General features: G+C 42.1%; 1 protein-coding gene and 1 pseudogene across 3 annotated transcripts in view; one reads left to right on the top strand and one right to left on the bottom strand.

The window, feature by feature from the left end:
* Nucleotides 1-17,576, top strand: part of LOC147914603 (uncharacterized) — a 66,623-nt pseudogene extending 49,047 nt beyond the window's left edge.
* A 5,175-nt stretch (nucleotides 17,577-22,751) lies between these two features.
* The window catches only part of SLC1A3 (solute carrier family 1 member 3), a 77,427-nt gene continuing 74,114 nt past the window's right edge, over nucleotides 22,752-26,064 (bottom strand). For 2 of the 3 annotated variants that reach the window (XM_087443201.1, XM_087443202.1), the window contains exon 8: nucleotides 22,752-25,091. In XM_087443201.1, coding sequence (XP_087299327.1) covers nucleotides 24,887-25,091 — 205 coding nt within the window. In that variant the 3' untranslated portion in view covers nucleotides 22,752-24,886. The remainder of the gene's footprint in view (nucleotides 25,092-26,064) is intronic. The other variant, XM_004422742.3, reaches the window with a different exon arrangement.

Raw genomic sequence — 26,064 nt, 5'->3', positions numbered from 1 at the left:
CTGTCTCGATGGGCATGGCTGGTGTCAGGTCTGTTGTCTCGAGCTGGGTGGTCACAGGATGAGTACAGCAGTCAAATCCTAGCCTAGGGAGAAATGCTTATCCTTAAGGAAATGTCAATGTGGGGGAAGTTACATCCTTATCTTAAGAGCATTTACTCTTCTCTTTGGGACACAGGAAAGCAGATACACAATGCAGGCGACAGGCCGTTTTGGAAAAACAAACCCAGGCCGAATTAGTTTTACCCCAAATGGCTTCCTCATGTGCTCCAATATATCCTACTGCTTGCCATTAATTTATCACCAGGATGGCCATTTTATTGTCAAATACACGTTTATTTCAGATTTCTAACACTAATACAAGCTCCTCCCTTCTTTCCTTCCTTCCTCCCTCCCTTCCTTCTGCAACAAGTGCAGGACTGTACTAGGTACCACGTGGGATATAAACAACATAAACTCAGCTCCTGCTTTCAAAAAACTTACATATTGGCTTGGGAAATAAAATAAATGAAAAGGAAGCAGATGAGCTGTTATATAAAAGATAACACTATAAGCCCAATATGTATGTGATTAAGTTCTAAAAGCGTAAACCCATAGGGAATGTTACGAGGTGTCACTACCGATGCAGATTAAAACAGAGCTGACCACACAAGTGGAAATAAAGCAGAACTGTACTCAACTCTTTTTACTCCCCTGATTGTTCTGAGTGGTTGCTTCAATGTTCGTTACCACCATTTTCAAATTGTTACTATGAAATTAACTGGCAAGTGTTTATCTTTAACATAAGAAGTGTGAACAGATTCCTACCAAGTGATTTTGCCAATAGTTCCCATTTCTGCTGCAAAAAGTGGTATGCTCAGGCTTGGGCTGTAACATGTCCACACTCACCTGTCATTTGGGAATGCCTTTCTTGGGATGCGACGTGCCCGATATCACACAGCCAGTACGAGGCAGAGTCAGGAGTTGAACCAAGCAGTCTGCCCTCAAAGCCTGTAGGCTTAGCCACTGCCTTCAGGAAAGGGAAGGGAAACTAACTCCTGTTGAGTATCTACTACTAACAGAGTAACTCTACTAACAGAGTGCCAGGCACTCTGTTAAGCACTTTCGCATACAGTATTTCATTTAATCCTCAAGAGAATACTTAGAAATAGCTGTTATAATCCACAGTTCTGTAGATGAAGACGAAAACAGGCTCAGAGAGATTAGGTAAGTTGCCTAAGGTCACACAGCTGGTAAGTAGTAGAACTAGGATTTGAACCCAAGTCTTTCTGACTCCAAAGCACATGCCTGTTCTATCATTTCAGGTAATAATGATAAATATCTTTCAAAACATAGTGGTGGGAGACTAATAAAAAATGGTGTTTGCCGATGCTGGGAATCTACAGCCTCTGCTAGTCTAACTCCATATTGGGCTTGTGTTTGTCAACAATTCCACTCTGACATTTCCCTCCAATCCCTGTTATTTCCCTGCTGGGGTCCTTTCCTACCCTGTGGTCTCTTTTTTCTTCCACTCTTCAGCCATTCAAATATTCTTGTTTTTAATTTCCATTAGTAACTCCTTGAGCACCCCCATAGCTCTCTCATGATATGTCTCTTTGGCACTGTAACTTGTATTAAAGTGGTTTTGTAATGTGTATTTGTTTGGCTTGACTTCCCCACTGGTTGCTCATAGAGTCCACTGCAATGCCTCCTCGCCAACTTCATTCCTTTTGTACCACCTCTCCCAGTTCCCACTCTTCACTATCAACCTACGGTGTCCCGAGCTCAGAGTTAACTCAAACTGCCATGATGGCCATGTCCTGTATTTGTGCTGTCCAACATGGTAGCCACTAGCCACAAGTCGCTATTGAGCACTTGAAATGTGGCTAGTGCAACTGAAGAATTGAATTCTTAATTTCATTTAACTTTAAATAAAGTCCACTAATTAATTTCAATAATTGACTTAACTTATTTAAATTAATTTAATTTTAAATAGCCACCACCATATTGATAGCACAGGTCTCCAAACATGGAACAAACAAGCTTCTCAATCCCAAGCTCAGACTGGAGAACAGTCTTTTGCAAGCATTCCATGGAAGTGTGTCTTGAGTACAGAAGTGAGGGCTGATGGAAAGCTATACAATTCATCTCCAGGCAGGTTGTTGCTCACGTCTGTTCTCAGGTTGTCTTGAGCAAGTTATCATGCAATCAATCCATGGACTAAATGTGTAGACACCACATTGTCTGTTGTCTATAGGGTGGCAGCTCCATTAAAATAACACTCCTGTCTGTAGGGTAAAATGGGGGGGATTCATAAGTGGTCTGTTATTGAATTGCCCTAAAATCCCTTGAAAGGCATTGAGATGCTAACTGGAAAAAATTCCTTCTTTCTTCCTCCTTTTCATTTCCGTCAAATTTAATTTTCTTGTTTTCTCTTCCTGGAACTCTAGTAGCTGTCAAAAATGTATTGCTGGGAGCCAAATTTGTCATTTCATCTTTGGCAGTGGCAGAACTTTGATTTTTCTTTCTAGGGGCAATGCATTTCCACTTAGAGTATAGCTAAGTGAAAATGCACTTCTGAAACAAGATTTATTCTGCCGGCTACCTTCAATTTGTCAAAAAGACAAAAATCTCACCAGCCTCACTTTATAATAATGCCCTGAAATTACTTGGAATCATCTTCCACCTACTTTTCTTGTCTCTGTTATCTAGTATATGTGGCACGGAAGAAGAAAATGAACACATTTACAATTTAATGTTCTGCTTACACATGTATTGTCAAGGCTAATTGTTTTAAGGAAGGTGTCTTGTCTTTGATTCAAGTGATCAGTGCCCATGAGCACAAAAGAAACAATAGTAGAGTTTCACAAGTCTTTTTCATAACAGAGTTCCATCCTTAACCCTTTCATGTGCTGACACCAATAACTAAAACACAAGTCCTGACTTCAGCAATGATTATCCTTCAAAATAGAAAGATGAATGGCACATTCATTAATAAAATTCTTTGAGGTTCCTCCATACTCTACCCAGTTAGAAAGACAGGCATTTTTTTAAATCTTCATTTGCAAAGAAGGAAACTGAGGAAATTAAGGATTTTTGCTTTCCCAATCCAACTGGGTATCAGCAACGTTGAATATTCAACATAACTTTTAAGTCTCCTAAATCCCAGCCCCATCTTCAAAGCACACAGGCATCTCTTCAGGCTGGCCATTTGCTCCCAACACAGACCTGAAGTCTACTGCTTGTATATGTGATGTGAACAATAGATAATGAGAAAGCAGAAAGAGATGTTTATTGTCTGCACGAAGTAGGTCAAGTAGAAAAAGAAGAATACTACCTCATCCTTGCCTTGGCAACGTGACCAACATTTTCTTCTCTCTGGATTCTTCCTCCTCTCCTCACCTTTCATCCGTATCATGGGCAGCCTCATCATGACAACGCTATTACTGGGCAGCTCAAGTGCACTGTCACCCAAGAGGGTCTCCTGGAGCTCCTACTATGGACCAGGCACTTTCCAGAGCTGATCTTAAATCCTCTTGTCAACCCTGATAGCAGGTGGCATTTCCATTTCGCAGACAAGGAAACAGGCTTAGTGGGATGCAGTGAGTAGCGTGTGATCCAACTGATAAAAGGTGATAAGAGCTGAGCTCAGAAGTCCTGTCCTTTGATTCTAAAGCACCACACCATGCTGCTTTACTGTAGAGAATAAAGGCTCACTTCATGGGTGTGGAGCCCAGGCCTCATGGAGATTCCAAGTACCATCCTGTTAGAGAAGCAGAACCCTAACCTGGAAAACCCTGTGTGGGAGGAAACCTGGCCTAGGCTTATGTGGTAGGCTGAATCATGGTCACCCAACAATGACCATGTCCAATCCCTGGAACCTGTGATTATGTTACCTGACATGGTAAAAGGGACTTTGTAATGATCTTGAGGTGGGGAAATTATGCTCGATTATCTGGGTTGACTCAATGTAATCATAAGGGTCCTTATAAGGGGGAGGCAGGAGGATTGGAGTTAGTGGTAGGAGATGTGACAATGGAAGCAAGCGATTGCAGTGATGGGAGGATGGGCCATCAGCCAAAGGATGTGGATGGCATCTAGAAACTGAAAAAAGCAAGGAGATAGATTCTCTCTGGAAACCCCCAGAAGGAATGCAACCCAGCCAACACCTTGATTTTAGACTTCTGACCTCTAGAACTGTAAGAGAATAAAAATTGTAAAAGAATAAATTTGTGTTGTTTTAAGCCACTAAGTTTGTGGTAATTTGTTGCAGCAGCAATAGGAAAATAATATAGCTTATTAACAAAAAGAAGACAGTCACCTAGGGCTGGCCTGGTTGCATAGTGGTTAAGTTCAGAGTGCTCTGCTCTGGTGGCCCGGGCTCGCCAGTTTGGATCCTGGGCGCAGACCTACACCATTCATCAAGCCATGCTGTGGTGGCATCCCACATACAAAATAGAGGAAGATGGGCACAGATGTTAGCTCAGGGCCACTCTTCCTCAAGCAAAAAAGAGGAAGATTGGCAACAGGTGTTAGTTCAGGGCCAATCTTCCTCACCAAAAAACAAAAACCAAAAAACAGTCACCCAAAGATTGAGTTGGCCAATTGCTGTCCTCATTCATTGGAAACAATGATTCCTGCCCTTTTTTTTTGCACAACACCCCAGGAGCGCCTCTTATATCAAAAGTGTCCTGAAGTCCTCAATTTTTAAAAAGTTATTGACTTGTTCTTGTATTAAATATGTTTGTTTAGATTGTATATACATGTATGTGTATATATATAATATGTGTATACAAATATATACACACAATATCAACTGCACTGCTGAAAGACCCAGAAGGTAGTACAAAATTAAGAGAGTTTGGTTTCTGTGATTTCATAAATGAAAACAGTATGTTGCACAATATCATGTATCTTATAAAACAGAACACAGTGCCAGGCTGGGAGGAGCTTACAATGACGGATAGCTGACAAGCAAAGGTGTTAGAGAGAGAATATCAGAATTCCATAAACATTGTGAATGCCTGATTCAGGGAAAGTATATTGCATCTAGAGGAAAACCACCTTTCAGCTACACTGGTTCTCAACCAGTGTAGGAAGGGGAAGGTACTTCCTAGGGGCCGTTTTGAAATGTGTGAAGGTATTTTTTGTTGCCACAGCAACAGGGATGAGAGGGTTGGAAATGAGGAGAGGTGGTGGGGAAGGTAGAGGAGTGGGGAGCAGCCAGCACTTAACGTCCAGGGGTCAGGGATACCCAATGCCTATATTTCTCAGGGCAGCTCCACCTGATGAACCGTCTCACCCAAAATGACTGTAACACCTCTACTGAGAGACACTGCAAGGGAGGGGATAGTACTCAAATAGATGGTAACACTGGCCATTTGGACTTCATCAGATATATACATATATAGTGTTTACTCTGTGCCAGGTACTGGGTACAATGGTGGAAAAGAAACACTTTTTGCCCCCCTCAAGAAGCATATAGTTTGGTGGGGGACAGATCACATTCTGCCATGACAGCAATAACCCAGGAACAAGGGGAACAACGCAGAGTTCCAGGAAGGCTTCCTGAAGAACATGCTGCCTCCCTCGAAGTCAAAGTTGGAATCAGCAAGGAGAAGGTGGGCAGAGTAGTTTGGGGTTCTGGGGGACAGCGGGGTAAAGAGATGAGGTTCCAGGCGAGGAGCAGCAAGTGTAACTAAGACCTGGAGTTAAAGAGCACAGTGCATTGGGGTAACACAAGAAGTTCAATCTGCTGGCCACCTCGATTCTGATCTGGGGGAGGACTGAGACACGAGTCTGGAGAGGGAAGCAGGGGTCTGATAATGAAGAGTCCTGAAACTCTTTTTTGAAGTTTGGACTTTATCCTGGGGTCGTGAGAAGCCATTGGAGAGTCTAAATCAAGGGAATGACACCCCAAGTCAGGGATGGCGCCATTGAATTGAGACCTTTGTTAGTGTCAGTTCTTCTGTCACCTGTCTTCAGACACTGGACAGGAAATCCACTGAGAGTTACCTGGGCTTTATCTGTTTCTCTCTCCTTGTGGTTGCACTCCTGTACAGTCACAAATGCTCCCTCACCCACTTGGCCATGATCACTACCACCATCATCAACCACCTGGTGACGGAGTGCCTTCTGTGAGCAGAGGCTGCTCTGCCTTCGAGATCACAGGCTAGTCTGGGAGGCTGGCACTGTGTGGAGGAGCGCTTATGACCAAAGACTCTAGAATCAAACTATCTGAGTTGGAATTCCAACTTTACCATTTGTTAGTTTTGTGACCTCAGGCAAGTTATTTAACCTCAGTTTTCTCATCTGTAGAATGAGGATAATGATAACTATCTTATGGGGTTTTAATATAGATTAGATGAGACAATGTATAGAAAGAGCTCAGCACTTTATGAGTGTTAGCTATTGTTATAATGGGAGGCAAAGGGGCAAATTTAGCTCATAGGTTAAGAGTGTGTCCAGTGGACCCACACAAACTATTGAGTTTAAAAATTTAGTCCCATGACTTGTGGCCTTGGCAACCTACTTAAACTCATTGCATCTCATTTTCCCCTTTTCAGTAAAATGGGTGATGATAATAGTCCCTATTTCAGAGGGCTGATATGACGATTTTAACCACGCAAGTCTCTTAGAACACTCTTAGATTTCTAATTTACTAGAACACTCTTAGATTTTTCTTAGAAATCTCCTGGTGTATAGAAAGCTCTCCATAAATCTTCGTTAGTATTATTATTATTATTATTTTGCTGAGGAAGAGTGGCCCTGAGCTAACATCTGTGCCAATCTTCCTCTATTTTGTATGTGGATCGCTGCCACAACATGGCCACTGATGAGTGGTGTAGGTCAGGGCCGGGAAACCGAACCTGGGCCGCAGAAGCGCAGCACCCCGAACTTAACCACTAGGCCACGGGGCCAGCCCCTTCATTATTATTTTAATAGAGTAAGCCAGGCAAGCCATGATGGGAAGGAAGTAGGACTCTAGGCTTTGAAGGACAACTAGTGAGTGTGTTATATAAAATGATGGAAGGAGGAAGAGAACCAATATTTTTTGCATGCTTAATAAGTGTCTGGAACTTAACATCAAAGGAGTTGTCTTGAGGGTTAAATAAAATAAGATACCTTCATGTCCGCTGTACATTGTTGTTTTCTTATCCTGATTTTGCAGCTGAGTCTTCCAGAGTTTAAGCAGTTTGCCCAGGATCTCATGATAGGTGATGGACCCTGGCTCTGTTTGATTCTAAGTCCCTGTTCTTTCCCTCCACCTTGCTGCGTCCAGCTGCAAGGAGAAGGGAGGTGATCCAGGAAGGGTGTGGGGACATGAGGAATCAATTCAGCTGCAGTCAGGTTGGTACCTGTCCCCAGGTTGATGCTTTCCTTTAAGTTCAAGATACTGGGGTGCCGGCCTCTTGACGACCACCAGATGTCACTGCTAACAAGGACTTTCTCCCCTTGGTTCTGTTTCCAGAGCTAAGAGCCAGAGTGCACTTACTTCTTCATTAGGCAAGCAACACAGGCAGATACAGCTAAGAGAAGTCTAACCTGGTTGTGGAGCCCACCTTCAAATTTACCCAAGTGGAGTGATTTTGGAGGCTGGGTCAGAGGAACACACGTTAGTGGAGCCCAGAACTGAACTTGGACAACGTGTGGTGGTAGAACACTTGGCTCTTTAAGGTAAAAGTCCAAGTCATCATTTCCTATGGAACAATTTGTATTTGGAAGATGAAAGTTCCTTGAGGGTGGTCAGCTGGGGAAACCAAAAGGCACTCAAACCCTTGGATTCGCGAGGCAAAAAAGTCATTGATTGATTATTGGTTATTGATCAGCAAATGTTTGGAACTGTAGCTTTAAACTTTTTAATCATGAAATGTAATTTACTCACAATGCAAGCCTATACACACACACACTTAAAATAAAAATTTCCTGAAGCAATACTTTACTATAGGTGAGGCACTCTGATGTTTTCTATTCTATTCTATTTTTTCATTAAAAAATGCTAGTTGGGACCCACCAAACTGACGACCAACAGTTTGAACAGCACTGACCCAGGAGGTTATCCCATAGTGTGTTTTAGATGAGGTCCTGGGTTTGTAATGCTTAATCAGAGTTCATTTCCAGGGTTAGAATAGTCTAAGGGGAAAACTGTTGCTGTGGGTGTGAACCTGAATAAGCTACCTATTGTCTGAAGCTCAACTTTCTCGTATATAAAATGGATATAATAATGCCTCCTCAAGGGACTGTTGTACGGTGCCTGGATAACAGGCTTTCAGCATATGCCTTCCCTTTCTGTTCTTGAAGGGTTCTATAGTATATGTGGTTAGACAACTTCACAATTTAACTAAATGAGGGCATTCTGATGTGGAAGGGGGATTAATACTAAACCAGTGACTGGAAATCCTCAGGAATAGAGTAATCCTGTGTGTGTAGTTCAGGGGTAATCTTACTCAGAGGCAGAGTGCTGGAATAATGTCTCTTCGAGGTGTGGGGAGAGGGAGACGTGTCCAGTTTACAGCCGTGCTTTCACTGGAATTCCCCTGTCTGACCCTTTCCTAGTTCTTATCACATAAACATTATTACTCATTTAATGATTTTCCCTGCTAAGATCTATGCTTGGCTGGTAAACAGTAGGTGCTCAAAATACTGTGTAATTATGCACAATTGTGAATGAACTTGGGACTAGTGGGTCAGACATCCCATATGGAGAATTCTAGCCAAGGAGCCCTGTGAGGTGCTGCAGGAGGGACAGGGAAAACCGACTTTAAAATTTTCAAGGTAATGAATACTGATCGTTGGGGTACTGTAATTTGTTTTATAATGGAGCTGCTTATATACGTTTTTTTCAGTCTACGAGAGCTTCATACTTACGTTACCTGAGGAGGAGATTGATTTCCTAGCACTTTAGCTCCTCTGGGCTCCTGGCATAATAATCCATACCACTGTTGGCATTGTTTTCTTGTGAGGTATTTATATGTCTCCTCCCCATTAGATTGTAACGCCCGTGAACCTGATTTATGACAGTAATGCCCGTTGTTTGTCATTACCTGCTGTATGTGTGCATAAGCACCTACCATCGCAGCTATTATGGCACGGTAGGTGCTGTTGTGTCTCCATTTTACAGATAAGGGGACTGCAGCTCAGAGAGGGTATAAAACTTGCCCAAGGTCACACAGTTCACAAACAGTAGAATCAGGATTCAAACTCACCCCTCTAATGCCAGAGCTGGGGCATACCCACAGCACTCATGGCACCTCCCTTCATGGCCCAGACAGCTGCTAACTCAGTGCTCGGCATGTTTGCAGCACTCAATAAATACATATTGAAGGTTGGTCGGTTGACAGACCCAGAAATTTGCAGTGTGATTCCCCACAGACAAGTAGGAGTCTGAATTGCCATGTCCACGTTGGAATTGAGTGTTGGAATTGAGTGTTGCAATTGAGTGGAATTGAGTGGAATTGAGTGGAATAGCATCCTGGGCCTGGCCTGCAGGGGCATTGCTTCAGAGCAGAGAGCTAGGGGGTTAGTGGTGCAAGTGATGACGCCTTAGGGGGAGTGGAAATGGAAAGCCAGTAGGCTATCTGAGTCCTCAGTCTGAGGGCTAGGGAGACAGAGAGAGAGAGAATGGGAGAGAAAGGAAGAGAGAGAGAGAGATTACATGCAATCAAGAGAGAGCGGAGGATAGAAGAGAAAGAAGGCAGGGAAGTGGAGAAACCCTCTGAACCTCAGGAACAGCCCTAGACTTCCTAAAGGACACCTGCAAATTCCCACCAGGATGGGAAGGAGCAGGGAAGGATGCTCCTCCTGGCTCCAACAACTGCTTGTGTTACAACTCAATCCAATTTGGCCTGACTCCATTTCAGCTATAGATCATCTTCATAGACGTGTGAAACTTTAGAGCTGGGAAGGACTTTAGAGATTATTTGCTGCCATCCTGTGGCAAGATCTGTCTCTTTCCAGTCAAAGCCACCCTGGACACATAGTGTGAAAACAAAAGTGAAAATAACATCAATACTCACAATAGCCAGAGGTGAGAGTAAAAATACTTTACAATTGCTAAAGCATGGATGCTGACTAATCAGAAATGACACAGCAGTAAACAACTGGTGTGCTGTACTGTCGCACTGGTTTTCAGCCCTGGGAATAGCTACAGCTTATTGAGCATGTGTATGTGCTGGGCATGAGATAAGTATTAGCTAACGAAATCCTCGTAAAACTCTGTGATCCCAATGATACTTCACCAGAGGAGGAAATGTTAGGCTGGGAGCACCTGATGGCAAAGCTCATGCTCAGGCTTAACCACTCTGGGGTGACTCACTGTCTCATAAGCACATAGCTGGGACAAGGCGGGAACCAGGAAGCACCTGCTTGGGGTCTGAGAGTTTGAGACATGTGGGTAAGGGAGTCTTTTCTGTTCTGTTTAGATCAACTCCTTGATTTCCTCCTCTGAGAGATGGTTATGGCCATCCTGGTCTCTGATTCCCCTTAGGGCAGACAACGCATAGTAAATGGTGATCTTTCCTATGTCAGGGTTTTCCTTGATCTTTTTGAGAGTGGATTTGAAAAACATTTTCATTATTTTTACTTCAAGCCTTCTCTCCACTTCAAGAAGACTCTTACTTGAGCAGAATGGCTGGACTGGACCCAGACATGACCTTCAGGGCTAGAGGCCCTGGCCTGGGTTCTTTTCCAGTATCTGAGCTCTACGTCTCCTCAGCCCTTTCTCCAATGGGGGTCCTGAGTCTTTTCTCTCATGGGCCTCAAAGTGCAGCGAAGAGGTCCAGCGTGACCTGGCAGCGTGAACTGGGGCAAGTCACAACCTCACAGGAGGGACAAATGGAGGAAATTGAGGGGAGAAAAGCCTACGCCAGACATAAAAGCCCCAAATAGTTTGAATTTCATAAATGAATACATCTCAAAGGGAGAAATAAGGACTTCTTAAGTAGAAGTGAAAAATCAGTCTTTAAAAGACACTGGAAAAATCCATTGAATGAAAAAGAACCACAGTGAAGGTTTCCCTGCCACTAGGCCTCATTTTTCTATAATAATAATATTTATTATAATAATTACATAATATTCTGGTGGAAAAAGTTGACATGATTTTCTCTTTTGCTTCTCTGAATGTACTTTCTGCCAAGGGCCCTCATCTGCCTCAAGAAACTGGGATAATTACAGCAGAAAGAAATTGATAGTATTTATCTTCTGATTCTCAAAATAGGATCTTATTTCAAGAAAATAGACTTGAAAGCAGGCATTGTGAAGAGCGAAGATTTTCTAAATTCTCTCATTTCCTTCCTCAGCTTATCAAGACCTGGGCCAGGTGAACCAGACCCTACGATTTTCATTGGGAGATTCACGCAGGAAGAGAAGTGGGTGGTAGAAAACCCATTCCTTCCATCCATGAGGTGGCTGGAAAAAGAAGGGAGGCCATGAGACAAGTTTTCGTTCAAGAGGGCAGGTGTTTCATAAGCTGGGAGAACCCCACAGGCAGAGAGCTCTGACCCTCTCCTTTATTGTGTGTGGCTGCCCTGTACCAGCAGAGGGTGAGGTTTGCATGACTGAGACCTCTCTCATTTCCTGTGTGGTACGGACATCAGGTTGAGAGCCAGCAGGTCTGACAGGAGCCCTGCCTCGGTGGGAGTGAGTTCCAGGGCTGGATGAAGAATGTGGAGAAGAGGGGCGGGGGCAGAAAGTATATGGGATTACACTGAAGGATGCCGAGCTTTGATATGGAAATTAGTGAGTTACCCAAAGGAAACTATTTAGATGGGCAAAGGTTGGGATTGTCAACCTGGAGGATGAACAGAGAAGTCAGAGATAAACTAAAGGATCTCCTGCCTCACAGGCCCCCAGCGGCATCCTATCACACCTAGAAAAAAATCCACAGTCCTCACCGTGGTCTGCAAAATCCTACCTGAGAACCTTCCCTCAGCACCTCTCTGAATCACTCGCCTTCTCCAGCCACCCTGGCCTCCTGGCTGTTCCTATCATGCAGTTCGCTCCTGAACCTGGGGGGGTGGTCTTTCCACTGGCTTTTTCTTCCCTTCTAATCCACAGCCTTGATCTCTCACTCCATTCAGGTCTCTCCTCATGCAGAGCCTCCTCAGGAAGCCTTCCATGACTACCCTATTTAAACAGTACTGTAATCTCTCTCCAGACTCTTACTGGCTTTATTATTCTTCATAACAATGATTACAACTTGACCCTATGTCTTAGTCATCTGAGGCTGCCATAACAAAGTACCAGACTGGGTGGCTTAAACAACAGAGATTTATTTTATCACAGTTTTGGAGGCTGGAAGTCTGAGATCAGGGTGCTAGCATGGTCAGGTTCTGGTAGAGCTCTCTTCCTGGCTTGAATACTGCAGCCTTCTCCCTATGTCTTCATGGGGCCTTTCCTTGGTATGTGTGCATGGAGAGAGAGAAGGCCGCCAATCCTGTTGAATTAAGTCCCTACCTTTATGACCTCATTTAACCTTAATTACCTCCTAAAGCTCTGTCTCCAAATACAGTCATGTTGGAGGTTAGGGCTTCAACATATGAATTTTGGAGGGGACACAATAAATATTCAGTCCATAGCACCCTTGGAATACACAGTTATTGGCATGTAGCTCCATGAAGGGAGGGACTTTATCTCTACATTGCTAAGTCTACATTATCCATTACTGTGCCTGGCACACAGTAGGCACTCCACAAATATCTGTTAACTAAATAGAGGAAAGAACTGCATTTTCTCTGTATATTCTAGTGGTACTGTGAACAAATTTATGACCCTGTTATAATAACACCCCAAACAAGCACCATTTGTCAAGCAGGTACATATGTCAGTGACTTTACCTCTGTTTCTGATCAAAGCCTCAACAATCCTAGAAAATAGGAATGATTATCATCAAGATGGGGATGAACAAATTGAAACATGGAGAGGTTAAGTAACTCATCCAAGGTCACACAGCTCGTAGGCAAAGCCAAGATTAGGACACCAGTCTGTCAACTCCAAAGTCCGTTTCTTTTTAGACCCTAAATCAGTGGTTCTCAGACTTTGGTGGGCATCAGAACCACCTGGAGAGGGCTTTTTTTTTTTTTTTAATTTTTTTTTATTGCAGTAACATTGGTTTGTAACATTGTATAAATTTCAGGTGTACATCATTATACTTCTATTTCTGCATAGATTATATCATGTTCACCACCCAAATACTAATTACAACCCTTCACCACACACATGTGCCGCATTATCCCTTTCACCCTCCTCCCTCCCCACTTCCCCTCTGGTAACCACCAATCCAATCTCTGTCTCTATGTGTTTGTTTATTGTTGTTATTATCTACTACTTAATGAAGGAAATCATACGGTATTTGACCTTCTCCCTCTGACTTATTTCACTTTGCATAATACCCTCAATGTCCATCCATGGTGTCACAAAATGGCTGGATTTCATCGTTTCTTATGACTGAGTAGTATTCCATTGTGTATATATACCACATCTTCTTTATCCATTTGTCCCTTGATGGGCACTTAGGTTGCTTCCAAGTCTTGGCTATTGTGAATAACGCTGCAATGGACACAGGGGTGCATGTATCTTTATGCATTGGTGTTTACAAGTTCTTTGGGTAAATACCCAGCAGTGGAATAGCTGGATCATATGGTAGTTCTATCCTTGATTTTTTGAGGAATCTCCATACTGTTTTCCATAGTGGCTGCACCAGTTTGCACTCCCACCAGCAGTGTATGAGAGTTCCCTTCTCTCCACATCCTCTCCAACACATGTTGTTTCCTGTCTTGTTAATGATAGCCATTCTGACGGGCGTGAGGTGATATCTCATTGTAGTTTTGATTTGCATTTCCCTGATAGTTAATGATTTTGAACATCTTTTCATGTGTCTGTTGGCCATCTGTATATCTTCTTTGGAGAAATGTCTGTTCAGGTCTTTTGCCCATTTTTTAATTGGGTTGTTAGTTTTTTTGTTGTTGAGATGCATGAGTTCTTTATAGATTTTGGAGATTAAGCCCTTATCAGATGTATGGTTTGCAAATATCTTCTCCCAATTGTTAGGTTGTCTTTTCGTTTTGTTGATGGTTTCCTTTGCTGTGCAGAAGCTTTTTAGTTTGATGTAGTCCCATTTTTATTTTTTCTATTGTTTCTCTTGCCTGGTCAGACATGGTGCTTGAAAATATGTTGCTAAGACAGATGTCGAAGAGCGTACTGCCTATGTTTTCTTCTAGAAGTTTCATAGTTTCAGGTCTTACATTCAAGTCTTTAATCCATTTTGAGTTAATTTTTGTGTATGGTGTAAGGTAAGGGTCTACTTTCATTTTTTTGCATATGGCTATCCAGTTTTCCCAGCACCATTTGTTGAAGAGACTTTCTTTTCTCCATTTTATGTTCTTGGCTCCTTTGTCAAAGACTAGCTGTCCATAGATGTGTGGGTTTATTTCTGGGCTTTCGATTCTATTCCATTGATCTGTGTGTCTGTTTTTGTGGCAGTACCATGCTGTTTTGGTTACTATAGCTTTGTAGTATATTTTGAAATCAGGGAGTGTGATACCTCCAGCTTTGTTCTTTTTTCTCAGGATTCCTTTAGCTATTCGGGGTCTTTTGTTGTTCCATATAAATTTTAGGATTCTTTGCTCTATTTCTGTGAAAAATGTTGTTGGAACTTTGATAGGGATTGCATTGAATCTATAGATTGCTTTAGGAAGTATGGACATCTTAACTATGTTAATTCTTCCAATCCAAGAGCATAGAATATCTTTCCATTTCTTTGTGTCTTCTTCAATTTCTTTCAGCAATGTTTTATAGTTTTCGGTGTACAGATCTTTCACCTCTTTGGTTAAGTTTATTCCTAGGTATTTTATTCTTTTTGTTGCAATTGTAAATGGGATGGTATTCTTAATTTCTCTTTCTGCTACTTCGTTGTTAGTGTATAGAAATGCAACTGATTTTTGTATGTTGATTTTGTATCCTGCAACTTTACTGTATTCATTTATTCCTTCTAAAAGTTTTCTGGTGGATTCTTTAGGGTTTTCTATAGATAAAATCATGTCATCTGCAAATAGTAACAGTTTCACTTCTTCCTTTCCAATTTGGATCCCTTTTATTTCTTTTTCTTGCCTGATTGCTCTGGCTAGGACTGCCAGTACCATGTTAAATAGGAGTGGTGACAGTGGGCATCCTTGTCTGGTTCCTGTTCTTAGAGGGATAGCTTACAGTTTTTCACCATTGAGGATGATATTAGCTGTGGGTTTCTCATATATGGCCTTTATTATGTTGAGGTACTTTCTTCTATCCCCATTTTATTTAGAGTTTTTATCATAAATGGATGCTGTATCTTGTCAAATGCTTTCTCTGCATCTATTGAGATAATCATGTGATTTGTATTCTTGATTTTATTAATGTGGTGTATTATGTTGATTGATTCGCGAATGTTGAACCATCCTGCATACCTGGAATAAATCCCACTTGATCATGGTGTATAATCTTTTTAACGTATTGTTGTATGAGATTTGTTAGTATTTTGTCAAGGATTTTCGCATCGATGTTCATCAGAGATATTGGCCTGTAATTTTCTTTTTTTGTGTTGTCCTTGTCTGGTTTTGGTATCAGGGTAATGTCGGCTTCATAGAATGAGTTAGGAAGCTTCCCCCCCTCCTCAATTTTTTGGAAGAGTTTGAGAAGGATAGGTATTAAGTCTTCTTTGAATGTTTGGTAGAATTCACCAGGGAAGCCGTCGGGTTCTGGACTTTTATTTTTGGGGACTTTTGTGATTACTGTTTCGATCTCCTTACTGGTGATTGGTCTATTCAAATTCTCTACTTCTTCTTGATCCAGTTTTGGAAGGTGGTATGATTCTAAGAATTTATCCATTTCTTCCAGATTGTAGAATTGGTTGGCATATAGCTTTTCATAGTATTCTCTTATAGTCTTTTGTATTTCTGAGGTGTCTGTTGTAATTTCTCCTCTTTCATTTCTGATTTTACTTATTTGTGCCTTCTCTCTTTTTTTCTTGGTGAGTCTAGCTAAAGGTTTGTCAATTTTGTTGATCTTTTCAAAGAACCAGCTCTTGGTTTTATTAATTTTTTCTATTGGTTTTTTTAGTCTCTATTTCATTTATTTCTGCTCTGATTTTTATTATTTCCCTTCTTCTACTGATTTTGGGCTTTGTTTGTTCTTTTTCCAGTTCCTTTAGGTGCATTGTTAGATTGTTTATTTGAGATTTTTCTTGTTTGTTGAGACAGGCCTGTATTGCTACAAACTTCCCTCTTAGAACCGCTTTTGCTGTATCCCATAAATTCTGGCATGTCGTATTTTCATTTTCATTTGTCTCCAGGTGTTTTTTGATTTCTTCTTTGATTTCTTCGTTGACCCAGTCGTTGTTCAGTAGCATTTTGTTTAATCTCCACGTATTTGTGGCTTTTCGGATTTTCTTCCTATAGTTGATTTCCAGTTTCATACCGTTGTGGTCAGAAAAGATGCTTGGTATTATTTCAACCTTCTTAAATTTATGGAGACTCGTTTTGTGGCCTAATATGTGATCAATCCTGGAGAATGTTCCATGTGCATTTGAAAGAACGTGTATTCTTCGGTTTTTGGATGGAATGCTCTGTATATATCTACTAGGTCCATCTGTTCTAGTGTGTTATTTAAGGCCAATGTTTCCTTATTTATCTTCTGTTTGGATGATCTATCCATTGGTGAAAGTGGAGTGTTAAAGTCCCCTACTATTATTGTGTTACTGTCTATTTCTCTTTTTATGTCTGTTAATAATTGCTTTATATATTTAGGTGCACCTACATTGGGTGCGTAGATATTTACAAGTGTTATATCCTCTTGTTGGATTGTTCCCTTGATCATTATGCAATGCCCTTCTTTGTCTCTTTTTACAGTTTTTGTTTTGAAGTCTATTTTGTCTGATGTGAGTACTGCTACCCCAGCTTTCTTTTCATTGCCATTTGCATGGAGTATCTTTTTCCATCCCTTCACTTTCAGTTTGTGAGTGTCTTTAGGTCTGAAGCGTTTCTCTTTTATGCAGCGTATATATGGGTCTTGGTGTTTTATCCAATAGCCACCCTATGCCTTTTAATTGGGGCATTTAGTTCATTGACGTTTAAAGTAGCTATTGATAAGTATGTACCTACTGCCATTTTTTAACTTTTTTTCTCAGTGTTTTAGTAGTCCTTCTCTGTTCCTTTCTCCTTCTATACAGAATTGATTGTCTCTTTAGTTTGACCTCTGTCTGAAAGCTCTACTCTTTAACTCCCCTCCTCCCTCATTTTATGTTTTTGATATCATATCTAACCTCTTTTTTGTGCATTTGTATCCATTGCCCTCTTATCATGGAAATAGATAATTTTTCCTATTTGTGGTCTTCTCTTTTCCCCTTAAATCAGTGAGAGGGCTTGTTAAACAGATTGCTGGGCTCTACTCTCCCAGTTTCTGATTTGGTAGGTCTAGGGTGGGATCTGAAAATTTGCATTTCCAATAAGTTACCTGAGGATGCTGACCCTGCTGGTCCAGGGACCACACTTTGAGAATTACTGCTGTACGTTTCAAGTTCCTTTTTCCTTCAGACTTCTGAACTATTTTCTGTCTCTATAGCTTTTGCTTGAGTCCATCAGTAACCAGTTTCCAGTAAATGCTCTGTGTTTCCATGCAGTCTGGTCCAGTGTGGCTGTCAAGAGCCTGGAGAAAGACCTTTGCCACAGGGTGGCAGCAGCATCCCAGGTACAGAGTGTTTGGCCTCGCGCTGGGGACAGCTCATTAGCACACCATCGCCTGGGTTCCCACAGAGCAAGGGCCTGACTGCCTCTCCCTTTCCCCTTGGCAGCGAGGAGGATGGCGGAAGGGGGCCTGGCGGAGGCGGAGGTCGTTGGCACACAGAGGGGCAGTTTTGTTCTCTGGGAGACGAGGGAGTAAACTGGGTGGTCTCCTCAGAGTGTCGAATTGTGCCCTTCACAAAACCACCATGCAGTGCAGGGCTGCTGGGAGAGCCGAGCCGGACAAAAGGCCCCGGAGAAGACTGGCAGGGGCTGCCGGTCCGCCCCGGGCGCAGAGGCCTGGGCCCCTCAGTGAAGAGGCCTGGCAGTTTCTCATGATGCCCGTTTCCGGGGGTGACGGGCCTCTGCAAAGCCTCCCTCCCAGAAGATGTAGGTCTGTGGCCTCCTCGGGGAGTTCCGTCCTGCTCACAGTGGGCCCAGAGGGAGCTGGGAACCGCTCTCCCCTCCTCCAGCATCACCCTCACACCCCTTCCTCCTTCATTGAGCTGGTTTTGTTCTAAATATCTTAAGAATCTTCCTCAGTGCCAGGAACCGTGCTGAAAATTTTACATTATCATCTCTTTAATTCTCATTACACCCTCATGAAGAAGATATCATTATATTCATTTATGATGAGGAAATTGAAGTTTAATCCATCATTTGCCAAGCTTAGTTGACCACAGAGCCCCACTTTAACACCTCCTCCAATATATGGACACCTGATGTGAAAATTGGTTTGGAGATTGTGGGCTTCATCAACCCCTACATGTACAGATGAGGACTCTGAGGTCCAGGGAAGCTGAGTGATTAAGCCAAGGTACCACAGTTGGTTAAAACCAAGTGAGAGACGACAGCTCATCTTCCTTGTCTAGGTCTGCTTTCCACTCTACCTGCCCAGTGGAGCTGTGTTCAAACTACCATCACCACGAAGTCAATAGATTAAGTTCTAGGGTTAACCAAGATGGTCCAGGGACCCCTGATGAAATTGTCAAGAATTCAGGTGGAGGGCCGGCCTGTGGCTTAGCAGTTAAGAGCTCACGCTCCGCTACTGGCGACCCGGGTTCGGATCCCGGGCGTGCACCGACACACCGCTTCTCCGGCCATGCTGAGGCTGCGTCCCACATACAGCAACTAGAAAGATGTGCAGCTATGACATACAACTATCTACTGGGGCTTTGGGGGAAAAAATAAATAAATAAAATTATTAAAAAAAAAAAAAAAGGAATTCAGGTAGAATAGGTGTGGATTCAGCCCAGCACTGTGTCCAAGTTTGGATTCACCCGCCACTCTGAAGCTGAGGGCCTCTAGGTTTCAGGAAGCGTGAAGCTATTTTTAGTCTAGCTGTGTTAGTTTTCTACCTCGTGTGTAGACTTTCTCGAATTTGTTTTCTACTTCTTTGGCTAACAGCTCATCATCAGCTTAAATGAAACAATGCCTCACAGAGGCACTGTAGTGCCAAGGCACTGGAATTTGGTGACAGTTTTCAGACTCGTGTTGCTGACAGAATCTTTGAGTGCTAAGTTCTCTCCAGGGCAGACCCATCATCAGTTCCTTTTGTGGCTGAGCTGACTCCTAGATGGTCTTTATTTTCTCCTGCTCTATCTGCAACCTCTGGCTGGCTGCCTTCAGGCCTTTTTCTGATCCTCTGAACCTGCAGAGTTGGAAAAGAAATCCAATAGTTGTCAACTGACACCATCTTCTATGAAACTCACTGCTCTCTTTAACATGACTGTATGTATGCAATTATTGGGAAAGAGTTTATGATTTTAAGGGGCATATTTTGTACTCCTTTTGTGGTAACAATTGGGCCCGGCTGTTCATATCCTTCAGTCTTGGCTTAAAGAAGAGGCTTTTGTGGGAATGATGCCCATCCATGGAGACCGGAGTTCCTTGAGGAGACTTTGAAAAATGCCTCATTCCCAACTTTATGACGACTGGAAAAGGATGTTTTTTGAATAGCACGATATGAAAAAAATATGGGTGCTTTTCTAAAAGGAGCACCCAAATGAAAAAAATGTGTTCATCATTGGAAAACAATATGTGAATGCCAAATTTTTCAGCCCTGTAATGCATTACAGAAAATATTTTATGTTTGGAGTGGGGAGGGAGGGCAGGAGTAAGGAGTGAGAAAAGGAAGAGAGAAAAAATAGAAGAGAAGAAAAGAAAAACAGATGTGAATCTTAAAATATTTCAAGCATGGATAAGTGAAATGCTGTTTAATTTGTTAAAGACTGTTCTATGAAGTCTTGAAAGTGATTGATCAGGCTTTTAAAATTTAGCCGCAAGATTTAAAAGCACGTAATGAGTGATAACGTCCCCAGAGCAAATAAATACTAGGAAATGTCCCAGATCTGGACTGCCTTTTACAGCACGTTTTTGTCTGCAGAGAGAAATTAATTTTTAGGATGATTATTTTTAATCACACAAACTCTTTCACCTATAATATCTACTTCATGGGAGGCAAACATAAATTGTCTTGAATTCTTCATTTCACTTGTATGTAGGGTTGTCAGATTAACAAATAAAAATAAAGGTTGCCTCTTGAGATATTTTGGGACATACTTGCACTAAAACACTATTTGTTATTTAATACATATACTAAAACATTATTTGTTACTTATCTGAAATTCAAATTTAATTATGTGTCTTGTCTTTTATCTGGCACCCTTTCTTGTATGTGTAGATTCAGTAAAATGTGACTGTTTCCAAATTGAAGGGTGAGACGGCAGTTTTGTGGGCATAATGAGGGAAGATCAGCTGGAAAATGTTACCGTGCCGCTTTCTGAGTACCTGTCTGTGCCTGGGAAACATAAGCGATGGAATGGGAAGGTGAAAATCCAGAACAGGATGGCAAAAAAGGAGGTGGGAGCAGGGAGAGGGAGGGCACTCGGGGCACAAAATAGAATACCCAGAAAGGAAGGGGCTCCTGGGAAATATTACTGGAGAAACAGAATGACCAGAGGGAAAAGACAAATGGGGTAACTGAAGAATTTTAAACTGCTTGATGACTTTCAGATACTGATCCTCCCTCTGTTCTGCAGGCCTTGGAATTCCGTAAATGCTTATCCAAGAGAATTTTCTTTAAGGGGAAATTCAGTCCCTCCCCGCGAAGAGCCCCGGGGTCCCTCTGGTGGCTATTGTGGGTATCGCTCTCCCAGACCCTGCCTCTTGTATACAGAAGGTTTCTCATCGCCTACTTTTTCGCTTAAAATACTGCCCATCAACTTCCTTCGCTCTTCCTTCCTTGCTCTTTTTCTGTTGGCTTATTATTCAGAGCCTGCCTTCGGCGAGACACCTCCCAGCTGCTCTGGCCCTTGGTAGCAGGCCACATGGAGCTGGTCATTGTTGCCGCAGTTCAGGGACCACCCGGGTGGGAGAAGGGGCAGCGCATCGCCGGGGAGGCCGGATGACTGACAGCAGCCTCGGGTCAAGTGCCCAGCTGGCTGCCTGGAAAGAGAGCTAGGCTCCCCGCCTCCCGCAGGATCCTCCTCACTCCGCTCCCATCCAGCGGAAACGAGCCCTTCCTCCAAGTTCCCTTCACCTTCAGACCCATGCAATTAACAGCACTAAAATCTCTGTTTTCAGCGTGATGTATATGAATAAGGGCTTACAAGAAAGGATTTTACTGAGAAAGTGCGACTCCAGCTTGGGAAAGGGAATCCTGCTCGGGGTGGGACAGTGGTGCTGAAGGGATAAATATGGAAGGGGAGCACATAGACCCCCAACTTCTCAAAGTGTAGGATTTAAAAAATTTGTTAGGAATGTACTTACTTAGAAACATTTAAAGAAATATTATACTGAAAAATTTTCATAGTTCCATTTGTGAACGGATCTGTGACTACCACACATAGGGATCTATGCTCCCTTCCCCATCATCTTAGTCACACCCTGGCAAAACTGTCATGTCCCTCAACCATAATGCAATGGCATCTCCACAGATCTTCCACCGGCTGATGACCAGCTTCTCAGGCCTGCACTGTGGAGGGAGGCAAAGTCCAGCGTAGGCTGCAGAAGGAAAGGAAACTGGTGACTGCGAAAGGAAGCCCTTCCTAGCAGTGGATAGATCTTTTGTGGCACTTCCTTGAATGCTTCAGTGTCCAGAATGTCCCACAGATGTGCAGATATAGATCCCCTCAGGGTGGCCAGAGCTGGCTGGTTTGGTTCCCTCAGGCTGTGAGCAGCCTCCTGCCATTTCCCCAATCAGCCATTCGAATATCATAGACGCCTTGAAAAAAGTTAGGATGGATTGATCAAACAGTGATTTGTAAAATCTTTTGGTCAAAAGATGGAAATTAAAGTTTTGTACTCTGGAAAAAGGCAAATGCACAAAACTTTCCCCACAATTTAAAGGGCTATATGAACTCACTGGAGTCTTCACATGGATCACGTAGGGGTTTGTGGATCCCACTTAAGAGCCTCCCCGCCCAGTGGCTGCCACCTGCAGGTAGAGGGTCAGATTAAAGGGTCTCCAGACACAACTTCAATCTGGGCATTCCTTGATATTGCCTGCCAATTCTTTATTAATAAGCATGATGGAGTAAGTTGTTCTTCATGAACAGAATGGTTCACTAGCACAATGGCTGTTTCAGAACTATCCCTTGAGATCTCAGTCAGCTCTTTTCACAAATGGCAGTAGTAATCACATAGATAAATCTACCTAATTTGAAGGTCAGACAGGAAATTACTTTTTTGGAAGAACCAATGGAGGCATTATACTTTTCTAACCCCAACATGGAAATGATTCAATTTATCTGAGCAATTTGAATCTGATGTGGACAGGTAAGTGCAGGCTGTTACAGTAAAATGCTTCCCTCACCAACTCCTGTTTCTAGCTCCAGTCCTGGGAGTTGGGCAGGGAGAGCTTGTCCTTACTTATTTTCTTGTGGCTGGCTCCTCCATCCTGTCCTTCCAAAATTTTACCTAGTAAAATCCAAAAAAATCTGCATGGTATTCTTCTTGAGCATTGCCCTGAGCTCAGTGCAATAACTTTATGAATGGAAAATTAATTTTCCTTCAGGGAGAAGAATAACAACAACATGCAAAGGTATAATGTAAAACTAATTTTTTTCTTTATTGAAAATACATCTACAAAGTAATGCTTCTCAGTCCACACTGGGTGCATACATATGCAGAACCCGTGATGGGCTGGCGAGAGGATCATCCTACAAGGCCTGCTTTCCATGAGAAATGGTTAGTATAAAAAAAGATCACATCGTGTAACAGAATTAATTTGACATGATTAATTTTTGATCTACTGGCGTCATAAGATGACAGCCATGTACATTAACTTGTAGTGTATTTCCCAAACAGAGCCTTGACATTAAATGGTTACTCCACCACAGCCTACTGTTAACTTTTGTACACACATAATGCTCAGGATCCCTATAAAAATATCCCTAATTGTATATCAGAGGACGTCATCTAGATTTTCAGTCTGTTAGCATAATTAAGTTCATTCTTCACCATTTTTAGTCAGAAACTCAAACCGTAGCTGGTACTGTCTGACAGCTCCCACTTCACGTCTTTGACTGGATACTCCTTAGGAGGTAAAAAATTAATCTTCTCTAAATTTGGGAGCTGCCTCGCCGGAAACTAATGCCCCTGCTGTTCCTTTCTTGGAACCACACTGCCAATGTCTTCATACTGATTCATCTTCTACCATTTCTCTCAGGGACATAAACAAAACAAAACCAAACCCCACTCCAGCTGAAGGTTTTGAATGATTTGGTAAGTGGAATTTCAACACAAAGAAGTATCTTGTTTCTCTCATTCTAAGAACTTTTGAGTATAGTCAAAAACCTTTTCAAATAAGAGACCACCCCACCCAGCTCACAGACCTCTATTAGAGAGAGAGCTCATTTATCTGACTTGTTTAAAACATATAAGACATAACCTTATATTTTGATATGCAGACTTCCTTGGGGAATAATTTTGAACTGAAGAGAAAAAAATGTTTCTGGTTTAAAAACAATGAACCTCTCCTTTTTTCTTCTTCCTTAAAGATGACCTATAATCTTGGTGTTGTAAAATCCTTTCTTTATAATGTTAAACATGCTCCATTCTTTCCTCGCTGGCTCTCTAGTGTTCCAGAGTAAGACCTTGAGCACCCTTGCTAGTAGCTAGTCTTACGTTTTATTTTCTAAAAGTCTATCACCAGCTGAGGAGTGGTGGGAGACATCCTTCCCAGTGCAGTCCCTTCAGTTTGGGAAGAGTAGGAAAGAAGGGAATACTTCATCTGTTGGGAAGAACCGAGCAGAGTTTCGTGAATAATTCCACTGCTGGAAGGGCTTCCAGCCTGGTGACTCGTATAACTGACATTTTGGACACAGGACCTGGTAAACCACACAGCCATCCTGCTCCTACTTGGAAATGTTCACTCCCAATAAATGTCCTTTCTGAAAGTCCCACACTCCCTGGAATGATACTTCCTACAGGATATTCCGAGGGAAATAGAGGGCAGGCTCTTCCATGATGCCATAGTATGTCTGGGCTAGAAGAGGCTATGTAGGCACCCAGGGAACTTACTCATTTTATAGATGAGAACACTGAGGCCTAGAGATGAGACGTAACTTGCCCGTGGCCACGTGGAAATTTCACTTTATGCGCCTCCTCACAGCTGTGCTAGGTGTGTATTCATCTTGTCCTGCTACTAATAAAATAAAGGCACAAATCAGAGGAGAAAGGGAAAAAACCCTTCTCCTGTCCAACCGATAACCGATTGTAGCTTATCAAGTTGTTTGATTTGGATACTAAAACTGAATTGTATTCCGAAGGATTTTTAAATTTTGAAAGTTGATTTAAAAGCATGTTTTTAGCTTACTCTTCATTTGACTCTTTAACTTATTTAAAAAAAATCACATTTATAGGACTGTGTGCCCCATAAACTTGTAAGATCTGATCAAGACTATTTTTGATCTCCGTACCTTATTAGATAAGACTAACATGACATGACTTAAAAATTTCAAATGTGGGATGAAGACTATACTTTTTGGCTGCTGCAAGATCTTCCCTTGTTTTTGTATGACTACTTCCCAATCCTATCAGAGTAGGGAGGAAAAGGGAGGTAAGGGGTTTACTGGAGAGAATGAGTTGTAACAAGATGGAAACATTTCATAATGGTTTTCAAACACCTGGTACTCAAGACAGCATCTCTTTCTGTTAGTCTACATCTTGGTTTCACTGTCGATGGGTTTCTCAGTTTCGCTTTCCTGGGCAATCAGCTGATATGGTTTCTTCATTTCGTTCTCTTCAATCACTGAGTTACCCATTTCGACATCTCGGTTCTTCAGTTCATGTCGTGACAAGTGCTCAACAATGCCGGCTCCAAGGGAGTCTCCTAGCACATTGGTGGTGGTGCGGAGGCGGTCCCTGCGGGAAGGGTGGGGAGGAAGGAAAAAAAATCCTGTGAACATCATGTGATTTCAGCTCAGATTTTGAACCACCGGCTAAATCTTTGGAGGCATCTCTTAAAATTTTGCTTGGTGTATCCACCAACTGCATGATTACATAATAGACATATAACGTTTGTAATAGTAGTTATTAAAGGTTATAAGGACATATGTAGATTATGAATTTTCGGTTACTAGTTAGAGTACCAACAGTGGGGAATGACCCTTCCTTTTCTCTTTCTATTTAAAATTTCTCTTTCCTATCACTTACCTTCCTTTATACCAGCAGTTCTCAAAGTGTGGTCCAGGGACCCCTGGGGGTTCCCTGAGGTCAAAACTATTTTCATAACAATGCTAAGATGCTATCTGCCCTTTTCACTCTCATTTTCTCATGAATGTACAGTGGAGTTTTGCAAAGATTAAAACAGAACACAAAAGATATCGTGACAGATTGAAAGCAGAAGCAGTCAGCAGACTCCAGCCGTCTTGTATTAAACCAGACATTAAGGAGATTTGCAAACATGTAAAATGATGTGATTCTTTTCCCAAAATTTTTGGTTTGGAAAATGATATTTTTTCATAAAAATGGTATTTATATTAACATGTAGTGAATTTAATATTGTAACCTTTAAATGAAATGGAAATATTAAACATTTCTAAGTTTTTCCCATGTGATAAATATTGACAGATATAACCCACATAGATAAAAGCTTTTTGAATCTTCAATAATTTTCGAGTGTAAAGGGGTCCTGAGACTAAAACCTTTAAGAACCACAGCTTTATACTATAAAGTGCTCACATCAGTTGAGTGTTGACCAGGGGCCAGACAGTGGGCTGAATGCTCTCCATGCATCATTGTATTTAATCCTCACAGCACCACCAGGAGGTAGATGACATTGTCATCCCCGTTTTACAGAAGAGGAAATCGAGTGGTTGGGTAACCTGCCCACTGT

This window comes from Ceratotherium simum, chromosome 18 (assembly GCF_057802395.1).
Source record: "Ceratotherium simum simum isolate JZ-2026a chromosome 18, ASM5780239v1, whole genome shotgun sequence".
Taxonomy (NCBI): domain Eukaryota; kingdom Metazoa; phylum Chordata; class Mammalia; order Perissodactyla; family Rhinocerotidae; genus Ceratotherium; species Ceratotherium simum.
This window is presented reverse-complemented; position numbering and strand designations above follow the sequence as displayed.